The sequence below is a fragment of the Haliotis cracherodii genome, unplaced genomic scaffold (genome assembly GCF_022045235.1).
Source record: "Haliotis cracherodii isolate W230 unplaced genomic scaffold, xgHalCrac1.p SCAF_10, whole genome shotgun sequence".
Classification (NCBI taxonomy): Eukaryota; Metazoa; Mollusca; class Gastropoda; order Lepetellida; family Haliotidae; genus Haliotis; species Haliotis cracherodii.
In genome coordinates this window covers 55,920,912-55,939,041 of record NW_027266265.1, presented here as the reverse complement: position 1 = coordinate 55,939,041, position 18,130 = coordinate 55,920,912, and the positions used below count along the sequence as shown (strand labels likewise).

Genomic DNA, 18,130 nt, shown 5'->3' with positions numbered 1-18,130 from the left:
TTCACACAATGTACCCATGTCAGGAATCGAACCCGGGTCTTCGGCTTGACGAGCGAACGCTTTAACCACTTGGCTACCCGACCGCCCCTATTCATGTTGCAATGGCTGCTGTAAGGAGATTCTACATATCTACCTTGTTCCCCAGTGCCACTGTACTACGGATCTTAGCGCTAAGGTGATCGTAACACCCATACCTTAACATGTCGTATCGCTTCGTTGATCTGTACAACGGTACCCTGATCCCAAGTGACGATATTGTAAAGAAAAAAAGAAGAGACAATATGTAGATTTCTCATAAAGCTGTATTCACGATCAAACAGACTATATATATATCCTGTACATGTTGCATGTCCTGGTCATAACAGACATGAGACTATTTACAGACCCCTGTACACATGGTGCAGGCCAACTGGTCGGTAGCAGTTACTTCACAAATGTACATGGTAGCGGGAAAATAAAGTGAAATCACCTGCCACTCCTCAAACTCACGTCCTGGACTAACACGTCCTATTCTAGTATCCGCGTCCACTGTCTGTCTGACATTTGTCACTGTGGTCACAAATTTCAAGAAACAAGAAACATCGTACATCATATCACTGACAAAGTACTCCCATGAATCGAAACCAGGATGGAAAGCGACATCCACAGTATTTTAGGGTTTAAGGTGAGATTTTTCAAAGAAATACTGATTTACACATTCCTCACTCTAAAAAAAAGGAATAATAAAATAGTGAAAAAAATCAAATCTGAAAATCCTTTGTTTTATTGCTCCACTTTGAACACACAATCACTGTGCAAGCACTTGGCTAAACTGCAAAACCCAACAGGAAACGGATAACCCGTCTCCAAAGGAATCATATTCAGATAGCATTTTGAAGAACAAAATCCAAAACCGTTTGATCTAGTTTTGTCCTCCTTCCGACCAGTTTTCATCACAAAATCTGTAACCCTGGAAATGAAAACGTCTGTCCTAATGAGGTTAAACAAGCAACACAACTGTTAAGGCTGTGACGACTTTACGAACAGGGTACCCGACTCCCTATTACCTGTCCCAACAAGCAACACAACTGTTAGGGCTGTGATGACTTTACGAACCGGGTACCAGACTCCCTATTACCTGTCCCAACAAGGGGCCCCACAATAAAATGACCTTCACATTCGGCTACTTTACTCACATTCTGATTCTAAATATATACCATTATTTTTAGTGTATAATGTGCATGTTTTTTTCCAAGAAAATACAGCTGTGTAGGCGAGGGGTTTAACAAATGATTTTTCATACTGTTACAGCCAATAAGCAATATATCATGTGGCTAACCACAGGTCCGGGTAGTCCTGTGGGTACCCGGGTCCGACTCAGGATCCACCTAACCTGGATACCCGAGGTACCCATCCCAGCCCTAGTAACAGTTACATCATATTTCAAGGATGTAAGTGGAACCGTACATGTAATATACACTCTGCACATCGCTTCCAGTTAGCAATACAGCAAGTACCCTGTTTTCTACATGTCAACATTTTGATTTAGAAAGTTTTCAGTACAACCAACTAAGCAATACAAACCAGCAGTAATGCCCGTCCTCAGACAGCAATGCCCTTAGACAGCTATGCCCTTCCTCAGACAGCAATGCCCTTAGACAGCTATGCCCGTCCTCAGACAGCAATGCCCTTAGACAGCTATGCCCGTCCTCAGACAGCAATGCCCTTAGACAGCTATGCCCTTCCTCAGACAGCAATGCCCTTAGACAGCAATAGCTATTGGAATATTTCCAAGTCAAATCAGTTTAGGAAATGTTTTTGAAAATGCAGCAATCCCTGAGATCAACTAATGAAAATTTACACTAGAGAAAAGCTATATGTTCCAGATAAAGTTGCCATTCCTGCTGAAATGTCTTTGAACAGCATATTGACTGTTCCCATGATTCCCCAAACCATATAATCTCTGTTGGTAACTATGGCGATGGACATACAATATCAGCTTTATTTAAAGTCAACAAAAAACAAACATTACTACTACCGACACCTTTGCATAACAACTCCACAACAAATCTATGTGTACATTGCAAGAATATGCCACATACAGGGCTGAGGCAAACTCTTGTCAGTGAAATTCACTGAGGTTTCTCACATCCAAGCTTATTATTAAGGGACTGAATAAAAGTCAATGGACCACAGAGTCAAACAATTCAAAATGTTAAGCAAGGGATGAAATCTAGAACTCCAGGTCATGCTCTGTTAGGTTATGGGAAACAAGCCAGGCACTGATTATAGAGATTATATCCTCACAGTTGATTAACATAAATTCATACATTCTGGTTACCATGGTTACAATGTGACAAAATTTAGAAAATAATTCTTCATATTAAATAATAATGTGCATATTAATAATATTGCAAAAGCCACTCTAAGGTTTTCTCTAAGGGCTACATTATTACCCCGGTCAATGGACCAGTGTGCTCTAGACTTTCATCCTTGTCTTCGCGGGGAGTATACAACCCAAGCTGCATTGTAAGGAAGGTTACCAGTCAAATTACCATCTCATCCTACAGGGTACCCACTCACTGCTAGGTGAACAGAGGCACATTTCTAACAAAGTCACGTGCCCAAGGAGACACAACATGTAACGTGTGCTTCAGTGTGGGGCAGGACCAAAGCCCTAGAAACTCTCAGGTGTCGAGAAGTTGAACATGGTCACCCAACGAATTGCTCTGTGACCAACATTGCTTAGCTTCACCTTATTTCAGACCTGTGAGAGGTACACAGGACAACTTAGCTAACTTGACGTGGACCTAAGTTCAGTATACCTATCATTAAAGGAGGACTCCACTCCGCTCAACATGGCAGTCCCAGCCAATTTATTCAAGTCCCTGAATACTTTCTTGTTTGTGTCTATAAGCATCTACTGATCACTCTCATTCCTGTAACTACACAAAGACACTGTGTCAGTTTGTCACATGGATTTAATTACAGTGCCTACACCTGGGTAGAAAATGGACACCAGATTGTGGATCAGAGTCCCCCTTTAAGGGCTGTCTTCAGGAATTCTATCTTAATGTATACCACTGAAAACAAGTTAAAGAACACCCATAATTGGAGAGAGAAAATGAGGATGGTTGGACCCCAGGTTTAGCAATATTCTAGCAATATCACATCGGGGGATGCCAGAAATGGGCTTCACACATTGTACCCAAATGGGGACTTAAATCTAGGCATGAATGACGAGTGAACGCTTTAACCACTAGGCTACCCAACTGCCCTACCAGTAATTGGAAGATTGTGTTGCAATACCCAACAACCATGACAATTTAACTGTAGACATATGACAAAAATCAAGTTTTCTTTAACTTCTTTTGAGTAGTGTATGTTGCACATGCTACAAGAAAAGTAATTTTGCTAAGATTATTTTTGTACTTGGAGATACCGCATAAATACACAGTAACACACCTACAGATTTCACACATTCTAGTAATTACATTCACACAAAACATTGCATGGAGTAGAAACATTACACAATTGGATATTAATGATTGTCTTGTCAAAACTCCAGTGAGACTTCTAATTAAATGACAGCCCAGCATCATGTCTTGTTGCCATCTCATTACATAGAGAGAACCTGGCAATGTTTGCGGGCGTCGATGGTTGGTGTCACCACATCACACCCACTTCGTGGCAGCTGCTTGCATGTATGGCACACAGATACTGGTGGCTGTACAAGGCTGTGTTTCGGGGCTGTGTTTCGGTGCTGTGTTTCGGTGCTGTGTTTCAGTGCTGTGTCCACTTGATGGACTTGAGATCAACACCCTCCTGAAACATCTCCCACAGGGGGCTGAAATAACAAAAGATCAGGTTCTGGGAGTGAAAAGAGGTAAGAGAAGTGCACAACAATGACTGAACTACTGCAGGGAGATGAAATAGCTTACACGAGATCTACCTGGCCTTGTGTTCACATCAGAGACGAATCTGGCTAACTTGGTGCCTTGTCAGTCCTGGGATCAATTCTAGTTCTACCCTGGTACACTTTGTTTTGTTTGCTTGTTGTTTTCACTGCACTCAGCAATATTCCAGCTATATGACGGCTGTCTGTAAATAATCGAGTCTGGACCAGACAATCCAGTGAACCAGTATACCACAGTGAGACAAGCATGGTATGCTGGGATGTATTTTACCCTGGTATACCACAGGGAGACAAACATGGTATACTGGGATGTATTTTACCCTGATATACACAAAGAGACAAGCATGGTATACTGGGATGTATTGTACACTGGTATTGAATACTTAGAGAGAGGCAAGCCAGTATACTGGGATGTATTGTACACTGGTGTACCCACAGGGAGACAAGCATGGTATACTGGGATGTATTCTACCCTGGTATACCCACAGGGAGACAAGCATGGTATACTGGTATGTTTTGTACCCTGGTGTACCCACAGGGAGACAAACATGGTATACTGGGATGTATTTAATCCGGGAATACTTACAGGGAGATAAGCTAGTATACTGGAATGTATTGTACACTGGTGCATCAACAGGGAGACAAGCATGGTATACTGGGACGTATTCTCCCCTGGTATACCCACAGGGAGACAAACATGGTATACTGGGATGTATTTTACCCTGATATACACAAAGAGACAAGCATGGTATACTGGGATGTATTCTACCCTGGTATGCCCATAAGGAGACAAGCATGGTATACTGGGATGTATTCTACCCTGGTATACCAAGAGAGAGACAAGCATGGTATACTGGGATGTATTGTACCCTGGTATACCCACAGGGAGACAAGCATGGTAAACTGGGATGTATTGTACCCTGGTATACCCACAGGGAGACAAGCATGGTATACTGGGATGTATTGTACCCTGGTATACCCACAGGGAGACAAGCATGGTAAACTGGGATGTATTGTACCCTGGTATACCCACAGGGAGACAAGCATGGTAAACTGGGATGTATTGTACCCTGGTATACCCACAGGGAGACAAGCATGGTATACTGGGACGTATTCTCCCCTGGTATACCCACAGGGAGACAAACATGGTATACTGGGATGTATTTTACCCTGATATACACAAAGAGACAAGCATGGTATACTGGGATGTATTCTACCCTGGTATGCCCATAAGGAGACAAGCATGGTATACTGGGATGTATTCTACCCTGGTATACCAAGAGAGAGACAAGCATGGTATACTGGGATGTATTGTACCCTGGTATACCCACAGGGAGACAAGCATGGTATACTGGGACGTATTCTCCCCTGGTATACCCAAAGGGAGACAAGCATGGTATACTGGGATGTATTCTACCCTGGTATACCAAGAGAGAGACAAGCATGGTATACTGGGACGTATTCTCCCCTGGTATACCCACAGGGAGACAAGCATGGTATACTGGGACGTATTCTCCCCTGGTATACCCAAAGGGAGACAAGTTTGGTATACTGGGATGTATTCTACCCTGGTATGCCCATAAGGAGACAAGCATGGTATACTGGGATGTATTCTACCCTGGTATACCAAGAGAGAGACAAGCATGGTATACTGGGATGTATTGTACCCTGGTATACCCACAGGGAAACAAGCATGGTAAACTGGGATGTATTGTACCCTGGTATACCCACAGGGAGACAAGCATGGTAAACTGGGATGTATTGTACCCTGGTATACCCACAGGGAGACAAGCATGGTATACTGGGATGTATTGTACCCTGGTATACCCACAGGGAGACAAGCATGGTAAACTGGGATGTATTGTACCCTGGTATGCCCATAAGGAGACAAGCATGGTATACTGGGGATCTTCACAACATGGAATCCCCAAAGGGAATGTATTGATAAAAAGGTTTTACTCCCAGGTCAAAACTAGCCTCCCTGAATGTCCCTGAAGTTTAGAAAAGTTGCCTTGAATCTCACCTCATTTCACGGAGTCTCTTGACGTGTTGGACACAGCGGTCAGCTGTGTAATCAATCTCCTCCTCTGTAGTGAACCGGCCAATCCCAAACCTGCAGTAGTTGTTTAAATGAAACGTGAATATCATGTTTCTACCACCATCATGAGAGGCAAGGAAGGATTTTTTGTTTGTTGGTATTTTGTTATCACTGCACTCAGCAATATTTCAGCTATATGACGGTGGTCTGTAAATAATCTGGACCAGACAATCCAGTGACTGACATCATGAGTGTTGATCCATGCAATTGGGATATGATGACATGCATCAACCAAGTCAGCAAGCCTGACCACCCAACCCTGTTAGTCACCTCATATGACAAGCATGGGCTGCTGAAGACCTATTCTTACCTGGATCTTCACGACAAAGGCATAATAGGAGCAGGTAACTTTATAAACATTGTTACAAATAAAAAATAACACTGGGAATATTCAGGACATTTTATGTATGTTCATAATGCTCTTGAATTTATTATTGGAAACTTAGGTCTTCAGTAACCATGCTTGTCAAAAGAGGCGACTATGCTTGTCAAAAGAGGCGACTAATGGGATCGGGTGGTCAGGCTTGCTGACTTGGTTGATGCATGTCATCAAATCCAAATTGTGTGGATCGATGCTCATGATATCAATCACTGGATTATCTGGTCCAGACACAATTATTTACAGACCTCCATCATATAGTTGGAATAATGCTGAGTGTGGCATACAAAGTATGAAATCTGTGGTAATGGTTACTTCTGGTTACTGTAATCTTGCTGAAATCTGATTGGTGGTATTTTGGAAGATCTCAGCCCAAACCAGACAGATTGACATCGCACCAATCCATTCAGTACATCATACAAATCACTCTGGTTTCAGGTGACGTTCACATATGTATGACACTGGTTTGAGACACTATTAAGATAACGTTTAGTTCTGTTGTATATATTGTCTGTAGATGTTAATTAGCCAGAACAGATGTCAAATTACACGAGGTTTTGGTTTGTTCGTTGTTTAAAGCCGCACTATGCAAAATTCCAGCCATACAACAGCAATCTGTAAAGACCAGACAATCTAGTGGTTGACATCATGAGCATTGATCCACACAATTGGGATACAATGACATGCATCAACCAAGTCAGTGTTCCTGACCACCCGATCCCAAAAGTTGCCTCTTATGACAAGCATAGTCGCCTATTCTACCCTCTCTTCACTGGATAGTACACGAGGGAAAAGTATGTCCCTTTTGAGACCTGTAACCCCTGACCCTGCTGACCTGATAGACGAGTGGGCAAGATCTTCATCGGCTCCTATAGCTCTCAGCACATACGACGGCTCCAAAGACGCTGATGTACATGCACTGTAAACACAAGAACCATACATTCAGCTCCTGGAACCAGGGTGTCACATACTTTCTGTGTTACGTACTTTCTGTGTTACATACTTCCTGTGTTACATACTTCCTGTCAACCATACCACACTAGTATTCCCACTTGAGATCCAACTATGGTTCTTTTGCAGTAAACAAGGATGATGCGAGTGAGTAAACAAGGATGATATGAGTAAACAAAGATGATACGAGTGCAGTAAAAAAGGATGATACAAGTGCAGTAAACAAAGATGATACGAGTGCAGTAAACAAGGATGATACAAGTGCAGTAAACAAAGATGATACAAGTGCATTAAACAAGGATGATATGAGTGCAGTAAAAAAGGATGATACGAGTGCAGTAAAAAAGGATGATACAAGTGCAGTAAACAAGGATGATACGAATGCAGTAAACAAGGATGATACGAGGGCAGTAAACAAGGATGATACGAGTGCAGTAAACAAGGATGATACAAGTGCAGTAAACAAAGATGATACAAGTGCATTAAACAAGGATGATATGAGTGCAGTAAAAAAGGATGATACGAGTGCAGTAAAAAAGGATGATACAAGTGCAGTAAACAAAGATGATACGAGTGCAGTAAACAAGGATGATACAAGTGCATTAAACAAAGATGATACAAGTGCAGTAAGAAAGGATGATACAAGTGCATTAAACAAAGATGATACGAGTGCAGTAAACAAGGATGATACGAGTGCAGTAAACAAGGATGATACAAGTGCATTAAACAAAGATGATACAAGTGCAGTAAGAAAGGATGATACAAGTGCATTAAACAAAGATGATATGAGTGCAGTAAACAAAGATGATACGAGTGCATTAAACAAAGATGATACAAGTGCAGTAAAAAAGGATGATACAAGTGCATTAAACAAAGATGATATGAGTGCAGTAAACAAAGATGATACGAGTGCAGTAAACAAAGATGATACGAGTGCAGTAAACAAAGATGATATGAGTGCAGTAAAAAAGGATGATACAAGTGCAGTAAACAAAGATGATACGAGTGCATTAAACAAAGATGAGACGAGTGCAGTAAACAAAGATGATACAAGTGCAGTAAAAAAGGATGATACGAGTGCAGTAAACAAAGATGATACGAGTGCATTAAACAAGGATGATATGAGTGCAGTAAAAAAGGATGATACAAGTGCAGTAAAAAAGGATGATACGAGTGCAGTAAACAAAGATGATACGAGTGCAGTAAACAAAGATGAGACGAGTGCAGTAAAAAAGGATGATACAAGTGCAGTAAACAAGAATGATACGAGTGCAGTAAACAAAGATGAGACGAGTGCAGTAAAAAAGGATGATACAAGTGCAGTAAAAAAGGATGATACGAGTGCAGTAAACAAAGATGATACGAGTGCAGTAAAAAAGGATGATACAAGTGCAGTAAACAAGGATGATGCGAGTGAGTAAACAAAGATGATACAAGTGCAGTAAACAAAGATGATACAAGTGCAGTAAACAAGGATGAGACGAGTGCAGTAAACAAAGATGATACGAGTGCATTAAACAAAGATGATATGAGTGCAGTAAAAAAGGATGATACAAGTGCAGTAAAAAAGGATGATACGAGTGCAGTAAACAAAGATGATACGAGTGCAGTAAACAAAGATGAGACGAGTGCAGTAAAAAAGGATGATACAAGTGCAGTAAACAAGAATGATACGAGTGCAGTAAACAAAGATGAGACGAGTGCAGTAAAAAAGGATGATACAAGTGCAGTAAAAAAGGATGATACGAGTGCAGTAAACAAAGATGATACGAGTGCAGTAAAAAAGGATGATACAAGTGCAGTAAACAAGGATGATGCGAGTGCAGTAAACAAGGATGATATGAGTGCAGTAAACAAAGATGATACGAGTGCAGTAAACAAAGATGATACGAGTGCAGTAAAAAAGGATGATACAAGTGCATTAAACAAAGATGATACGAGTGCAGTAAACAAAGATGATACGAGTGCAGTAAACAAAGATGATACGAGTGCAGTAAAAAAGGATGATACAAGTGCAGTAAACAAAGATGATACGAGTGCAGTAAACAAGGATGATACGAGTGCAGTAAACAAGGATGAGACGAGTGCAGTAAACAAAGATGATACAAGTGCATTAAACAAAGATGATATGAGTGCAGTAAAAAAGGATGATACAAGTGCAGTAAAAAAGGATGATACGAGTGCAGTAAACAAAGATGATACGAGTGCAGTAAACAAAGATGAGACGAGTGCAGTAAAAAAGGATGATACAAGTGCAGTAAACAAGAATGATACGAGTGCAGTAAACAAAGATGAGACGAGTGCAGTAAAAAAGGATGATACAAGTGCAGTAAAAAAGGATGATACGAGTGCAGTAAACAAAGATGATACGAGTGCAGTAAAAAAGGATGATACAAGTGCAGTAAACAAGGATGATGCGAGTGAGTAAACAAGGATGATATGAGTGCAGTAAACAAAGATGATACGAGTGCAGTAAACAAAGATGATACGAGTGCAGTAAAAAAGGATGATACAAGTGCATTAAACAAAGATGATACGAGTGCAGTAAACAAAGATGATACAAGTGCAGTAAACAAAGATGATACGAGTGCAGTAAACAAAGATGATACGAGTGCAGTAAAAAAGGATGATACAAGTGCAGTAAACAAGGATGATGCGAGTGAGTAAACAAGGATGATATGAGTGCAGTAAACAAAGATGATACGAGTGCAGTAAACAAAGATGATACGAGTGCAGTAAACAAAGATGATACGAGTGCAGTAAAAAAGGATGATACAAGTGCAGTAAACAAAGATGATACGAGTGCAGTAAAAAAGGATGATACAAGTGCAGTAAACAAGGATGATGCGAGTGCAGTAAACAAAGATGATACGAGTGCAGTAAAAAAGGATGATACAAGTGCAGTAAACAAGGATGATGCGAGTGAGTAAACAAAGATGATACGAGTGCAGTAAACAAAGATGATATGAGTGCAGTAAACAAAGATGATACGAGTGCAGTAAACAAAGATGATACGAGTGCAGTTAAAAAGGATGATACAAGTGCAGTAAACAAAGATGATACGAGTGCAGTAAAAAAGGATGATACAAGTGTAGTAAACAAGGATGATGCGAGTGAGTAAACAAGGATGATATGAGTGCAGTAAACAAAGATGATACAAGTGCATTAAACAAAGATGATACGAGTGCAGTAAACAAAGATGATACGAGTGCAGTAAAAAAGGATGATACAAGTGCAGTAAACAAAGATGATACGAGTGCAGTAAAAAAGGATGATACAAGTGCAGTAAACAAGGATGATGCGAGTGAGTAAAAAAGGATGATATGAGTGCAGTAAACAAAGATGATACGAGTGCAGTAACCAAGGATGATACGAGTGCAGTAAACAAAGATGATACAAGTGCAGTAAACAAGGATGATACGAGTGCAGTAAACAAAGATGATACAAGTGCAGTAAGAAAGGATGATACAAGTGCAGTAAAAAAGGATGATACGAGTGCAGTAAACAAAGATGATACGAGTGCAGTAAACAAAGATGATACGAGTGCAGTAAAAAAGGATGATACAAGTGCAGTAAACAAGGATGAGACGAGTGCAGTAAACAAAGATGATACGAGTGCAGTAAAAAAGGATGATACAAGTGCAGTAAACAAAGATGATAAGAGTGCATGATGCTAGTGCAGTAAACAAGGATGATACGAGTGAGTAAACAAGCATGGGAGAAGATGTGAGTTAGTAAATGTGGCAGTAAATAATTAACTAGAAGTGCAGTTCTCACCTTCCTGATGACAGTGCCACATCTTTGAGGGCCATCAACAAACTCTCCCCTTCCACAAAGGCAAAGGACAGATTAACACAGCCTGCAACACAAAGAGGACGTAAGTTCATGCATTAATTACCTCCTGGATGAAGATACCAGGTAAACATCAGTGGGAAACGGATCACAACTTGAGAGAACTACAACAATCCACTGGTACCTGGGTAGGTTTGGTCCGCATCCCCATTCCTGATGACCTGCGGCACCTGGGCTGTGATCCGATCTATCAGCCTCTGGGACAGCATGTTGATCCTCTCCGTGTCGTACTGTCAACAACACACACAAACTCAACGGGTTCATTCCACAATCATAGCGTTATCGTAACTCCCATACTTTAACATAGACTTGTGACAGGTTTATTGTTTGTCATGATCCGCTTTGTGAGTGAGGTCCCTCCAAAACATGACCTCAATCACTGAATTTTACACTCAAATATTTGGTTCTGCTTATAAGTACCGGGACCACCTGGTGATCATATCTACCAACTATACATATGCTAATGAAGTCATTGCCGTTCAGATGTTCCATTCTAAAAGAAGCTTAAAATGTTGAGAGGAAGCTTCTCTGAACTGGCTGAAATGGTTAGCATCGTTATGTCCTTCCAAGTAAATAACTATAATCAACTCACTTCCATTTCTTTGACTGCAACCTCACACGCAGCCCCAAACCCGACCACAAGGGGGGTGGGGACAGTGCCACTCCTCATCCCCCTCTCCTGTCCTCCCCCACTCTGAGGGGCCTCAACACGCACCCTTGGGCGTCGCCGCACATACAGGGCACCCACACCTGCAACATAAAGTGTATGTGATAAGAGGGGCGTCGCCACACACAGGGCACCCCCACCTGCAAGATCTTAGTGAGTGAGTATGGTTTTACGCTGCTTTTAGCAATATTCTGGTAATATCATGGCGGGGAATACCAGAAATGGGCTTCACACACAGATCTCTTAGTGAGTAAGGTTTTATGCTGCTTTTAGCAATATTTTCATTTTTCCAAAGTATTTCTATCATGCCATCACATATCAACTATAGTGATATGAAAGAATCGGGTTGTCCTTAACTCTTCTTGAGTAGTATGTGATGGAATTACACCTTTTTACTGGTTAATGCATTTCACATGGTAATACTTCAAGTCTAGTTGTCCACTGACCTTTAGGGCCATACACCTTGTGTCCACTGATGGACATCAGGTCAATCTTCATGTCGTTGACGTCCACTGGAACCTTTCCAACAGCCTGGGCTGCGTCTGTGTGGAAGAACGCCTTCCTTGACCTGCAGAGTTCACCTGCAGCAGCACAAGGTCAAGGTCACAAAACTTTCCACATCTCAAGGTCAAGATCACAAACATTCCATATGTCCACATGTATGTTTCAGATGGGTGGGTGACATTGAGTATTTGATACCCAGAAATTTCATTTGAAAGCAGTGGTGAAATTTTTGGACATCAAATACACAATAGAATCTGAAAACACACAAAGTTTATCACCACTGTAAAATACAAAAGTTATCAGTAATATTCTGTAGGACTCTCCACATGAACTCAAATGTTTCTATGATAACTGAAACTGGCTGTTTGGCAGAATGTGGAAAACAACCAACTGAAAGAAAAATGTCCCAACTCAATACTATTTTTGCCAAGTCCAACGGCCTGTTATTTATCGAATTGAAAAATACTTTTCAAGAAAAGTCCTTAACATTTCTGTTTTCCGATCACATTTCATAGACTGCATCCATTCTGCAATCAGTGTTACAAGTAACTAACACAATAAATTAGGCTGAGACCAATAGGCACATTAGTTAGGACCTTGTACATAATTACAGGCATTTACTAAAGGCAACTAACAGGATCAGGTGGTCAGGCTCGCCGACTTGGTTGATGCATGTCATCGATCCCAAGTGTGTGGATCGATGCTCATGATATCAATCACTGGATTGTCTGGTCCAGATTTGATTATTTACAGACTGCCGTCATATAGCAGGAATATTGCTGAGTGCGGCGTTAAACAACAAACCAACCAACGAACCAACCAAACAAACAACAAATTGGGAAAAGCTTGTTATTTCGATAAAAATTGAGAAATATTTTTAAAAGTCCTTATGTTGCATTTTAACACTGAGGTTTGATAGCTGATGACCTACCGATCTCGTTGACAGGCTGTCGGACACCAATCTCGTTGTTAATGAACATGACGGACACCAAGACTGTATCAGGTCTCATGGACTCCTCCAACAACTGGGAAAACAAGGAAATCTTGCTATATTGCAGAGACAAAGTAGGTGGTATTTTTTGCACAGCTTCCGTGAGCAGTTCCATGACAACTCTTGGGAGGTGGGGTGGTAGCCTAGTGGTTAAAGTGTTCGCTTGTCACGGCAAAGACCTGGGTTCGATTCCCCATATGGGTACAATGTGGAGGAAGCCCATTTCTGGTGTCCACTGCCATGATATTGCTGGAATATTGCTCAAAGCTGCGCAAAACCATACTCACTCACTCACTCAGTACAGAGTCCTACCTTCATGTCGATGATGCCGTTGGTCTGTACAGGAAGGTACGTCACATCAAAACCTTCTGCCTCCAGCGCCCGACATGAGTCTAATACACACTTGTGCTCCTGAAAGACATGGAGTCAGAATCTGACATATCCTGTTATATCTCATAACTCTTCCGCTTTAGACTCTTGTTGGAAACCTGACTCTAGCAAAACATATGTCAGTCAAGTAATATTTGATAAAATAAAGTTTTCACTAAATTCTACTGAAAGAGACAAATTTGGGCTGGAAGACAAAAACGTTTTTCATAAAGAGACTGTAGAATGAGTATTTGGATGTGTGACTGATCTGATATGCTTATAAGCTAGTACTATTAAACATTCAGTTAAAATAATAAATTTATAAAATTAGCAGTCAATCACTACACTGTACATTTCAGGTGATGGGAACTCGAAACTCGCAACATGGTTTATCTTTCCCTCAGGAATTAATGTCATAGAGATCCATGACATGAACTGTAATTCCTAGTAGCTTGTTATTTATTCTCATGGTAAACTATCAAGTATGATCTGGTTGTATTAGAATTGAACAATGAAATACTGGCTACTTACGGTTTGTGTTGTGATCACATGCCTCTTCTTCTCCTTGTAGAATCTGGCCACCCCCTTCACTGCAATATTGTTTGACTCAGTGGCTCCACTTGTGAAGATTATCTCCCTTGGATCAGCACCAATTGCTGTTGCAACTTGCTGTGGAAACAGAGTGCAAAAAGTTTCATCAGATTGTACAGGTGCACCTTACTACAACAATGTCAATGTTCAATAACTACATAGAAACAAAACAGCCGTAACAACCCAGTCATTACAAAGTCTTTGACAGGCATTTAGAATAAGGAAGAACATGAATACATGACACTTTGTTTATATGGATAGCATCTTTTGTTATGTTATTTCATGACGTTTCAGAGCTACTTCTTGCTCCTTCATCAGGTGATTGATCTTCTGAAGATCGGTGTTGGGAAATATATGGGAAAACACTGACAGCGTTAAGGTGAATTACCTTTCTTGCCTTCTCCATCGCGGCCTCACTCTCCCAGCCATAAGCATGTGTGCGCGAGTGGGGGTTGCCGTACAAGCTCACCATGTATGGGAGCATTGCATCCAACACGCGGGGATCCTGCAATTCAGTGGAGAAACAGCATCAATAACAAATAAAGAATTTTTAAACTCCATTTATCAACCAAGCATTGACAGGTATGTGTGAGGTATGTCCCTTTGTGCATAGCCATAATCTGCTTGTCATGGGTTTTTACAGTTGCTCCTTCGTCTGTTGGCAATATATACCTGCTTGTGCATTTCATACACCTGCTTGTGGCTTTCATACAACTGCTTGCGGCTTTCATACACTTGCCTCAGGAATCTCACACACTTGCCTCAAGGATTTCATACACCTGCTTGTGGCTTTCATACACTTGCTTGTGGCTTTAATACACTTGCTTGTGGCTTTCATACACTTGCTTGTGGCTTTCATACACTTGCCTCAGGAATCTCACACACTTGCCTCAAGGATTTCATACACCTGCTTGTGGCTTTCATACACCTGCTTGTGGCTTTCATACACCTGCTTGTGGCTTTCATACACCTGCTTGTGGCTTTCATATCCCTGCTTGTGGCTTTCATACACCTGCTTGTGGCTTTCATATCCCTGCTTGTGGCTTTCATACACCTGCTTGTGGCTTTCATACACTTGTTTGTGGCTTTCATACACCTGCTTGTGACTGTCATACACCTGCTTGTGGCTTTCATACACCTGCTTGTGGCTTTCACACACTTGCCTCCAGGATTTCATACACCTGCTCGTGGCTTTCACACACTTGCCTCAAGGATTTCATACACCTGCTCGTGGCTTTCATACACCTGCTTGTGGCTTTCATACACCTGCTTGTGGCTTTCATACACCTGCTTGTGGCTTTCATACACTTGCCTCAAGAATCTCACACACTTGCCTCAAGGATTTCATACACGTGCTTGTGCATTACATACACTTGCCTCAGGGATTTCACCAAAGTTATTTATGTCTGTGACATGCATCCTTTTGGGCTTTGCTCCCACATTGAGAAGACATGCCGTGATACTGTTCAAAGCGGAATAAAACCCTAAACTCACTCACACCTTACCATTGGTGTTGTTGCCTGGGCATCTAGATAAAGGGGACGCTGGTCAACTGATGGCATGTCCTTTCGAAATCCTTCCTGTTTCTCTGTCTTCTTTAATGCTGTAAAAAGATTAAATGATAACAGTTTCAACCATGTTTACTAAACATGCCAAATAAGCATGTCTGAAAAATGGGTCATAGCGAAAACAGCACCTCAGCAAAACGTCACCGGGAGAAAACGGCACCAATTGACGAAAACGGCACCTCGACTCAAGCGAAAACGGCTACCATTGCCTGGCGAATAACGGCACCTTATTTTTTTACACCTTGGTCAAATAAATGATAATAAACTTACATAAAACAAGTAAGATATAAGCACCCTTCTCCAATTTACTCGCCGACTCTGATTGGTAGGCGCAGTTAACTTATTGTGAAAACACTATACGCGTTGAAGTTTTAAGTACTTTTACTCAATTTAAGGTGAAACTGTATTTTGAGAGGCCAAACATGGTGCTGTCAGATCACAATTATTCACAATGGCCTTTCGGTGTGTTGTATGCGAGAAGAATGTCAGAAAAAATCAACATGCTGTATCCTGTGACCAGTGGACCCATCGTGTATGTGGAACCGGACTTTCTGTGGCCCGTAAAAAACAGGTCCAGGACAGTGTTGACAGCAATTCAATTCCGAGTTGAGGTATTAATATTGTTGTTATAACTGATTGGTGTAATTGTTCTCGGTAATTTACAATAAGCTGTCAATTATGAGATGCCGTTTTCGCCAGAGAAATCGGTGACGTTTTGCTGAGGTGCCGTTTTAGCCTGCACCCCTGAAAAATGATGAACATAATCATAAACTTGTTGTTATCCACTTAATCTGTAATTCAGAAACTGACCTGCAGGCGTGGTGGGGGAGTCGGTCCTGAAAATTTGGGCAATGACAAGGACCCTTTTACGTCCATGGTTAAAAACAGGACTTCAACCAGACAAAAAACAATGTTAACTGAAGGACGTGAGAACTCTTGGCGTGTATGATGTTTCGCTGGAGGCAAGAGCTGGATTTTATGAACGCATCACTAAATATGAAAAACAGTGGGTAAATAAAGACCAAGAAGAACTGAGTAAAAGTGTAATTGAAAACTGTGATGGATATTAAGGGGTTGAAGAGAAGAAATCCAATCCAGTTCTGAAGTGTATATTATCCACGGAAGGTCTAATCAAAACATACCGTGACAAATGCTTGAAAAAAATCATTGCGTAAACTAAAATGTTTCTCCTTTACCTGTTAAACACGGTGATGAGTGCAATCCCCTTTTGTAGCTTATCAAGCCATTGTGTTTGTAGAGTAGTCTCACACATGGTACAACCCTCGTCAACATCGTGATGAGAAAGGAAACGGGCATATACGAAAACTAAATATTCGCAAGAACTAGCTTCTTGGGCGCTGCCATTACTAATATAAATAATAGTACTTTTCTCTTTACAAGTTTACCGGCACCATCACCCTTATCCGAACAGGAGTAAGGCTTTCTGCGTGATATGGTTTGAGTTTTATATTACTTGTGGGGTATAAATGTAGTGTTCATTCCACGCTCCATAGTCGGCCGCGGCCCAAACAATTACAACATAAAGCAAATAATACAAACAGATCGTTTGCATATCTTTGGAAGTCGTTGATTTAAATGGGGCCAGCATCTACCCCTGAAACAAAACACTAATATACTAAAGACAAAATAGAAGAAGTTTTATTCAAGTGTCATACATTAAATAAATCAAATCCCATGTTATGATCATTGTTGAAATATAATATACCAGGCTACGAAGTCCTAAAAGACACTGTAACAAACAAATATAAACATTTAAAAATATAAATTAACATATGATTATTGGTTTACATAAAGTTTCGTCTTCTCTCATTTAGCTCAGGATGCTGGTGAGCGTGGCGGGCAGACGTTGCCTCGGGTTGTAAATATTACAATAATGATATGACATTCTTGGTTGCAATAGTTATGCTATTTTGATATTTCTTGACGAAACTATCTTGAACACAAGTAAGAAAGTAATATGAAAGTCCCCTTGTCAGGCCTTGTGATAAAGGGATGCATGTCAAACTTCTTATTTACATGTAACATATGCCGACGTCCTGTGCCCTACACTGAAACACAAAAACTCCATACTAAAAGTCCGGAAGGACGCATCTCTGATCAAATTGAATTTTAGGTAAGGATAAGATTCATGAATGACCAACTTCTATATTACAATTAGGAGCGACGTTTCAGTGTAGGTTCTAACATCGTGATCATTTGATTGATAACAGTAATTGTAGACTTGATATCAAGCAAGTGATAATG

At 40.9% G+C, this 18,130-nt stretch overlaps 1 protein-coding gene across 1 annotated transcript; it reads right to left on the bottom strand.

The window, feature by feature from the left end:
* Nucleotides 1-306: 306 nt before the first annotated feature.
* LOC139454545 (cysteine desulfurase-like) lies at nt 307-17,221 on the bottom strand. The gene is made up of 13 exons (XM_071236327.1): nt 17,062-17,221; nt 15,803-15,900; nt 14,686-14,802; nt 14,238-14,375; nt 13,650-13,748; nt 13,278-13,371; nt 12,289-12,423; nt 11,768-11,925; nt 11,300-11,405; nt 11,101-11,182; nt 7,208-7,291; nt 5,919-6,008; nt 307-3,826 (listed from the first exon to the last, which is right to left on the bottom strand). The coding sequence occupies exons 1-13, from the start codon at nt 17,180-17,182 to the stop codon at nt 3,763-3,765; spliced, it is 1,386 nt and encodes a 461-aa protein (XP_071092428.1). The 5' UTR covers nt 17,183-17,221; the 3' UTR covers nt 307-3,762.
* Nucleotides 17,222-18,130: the final 909 nt, after the last annotated feature.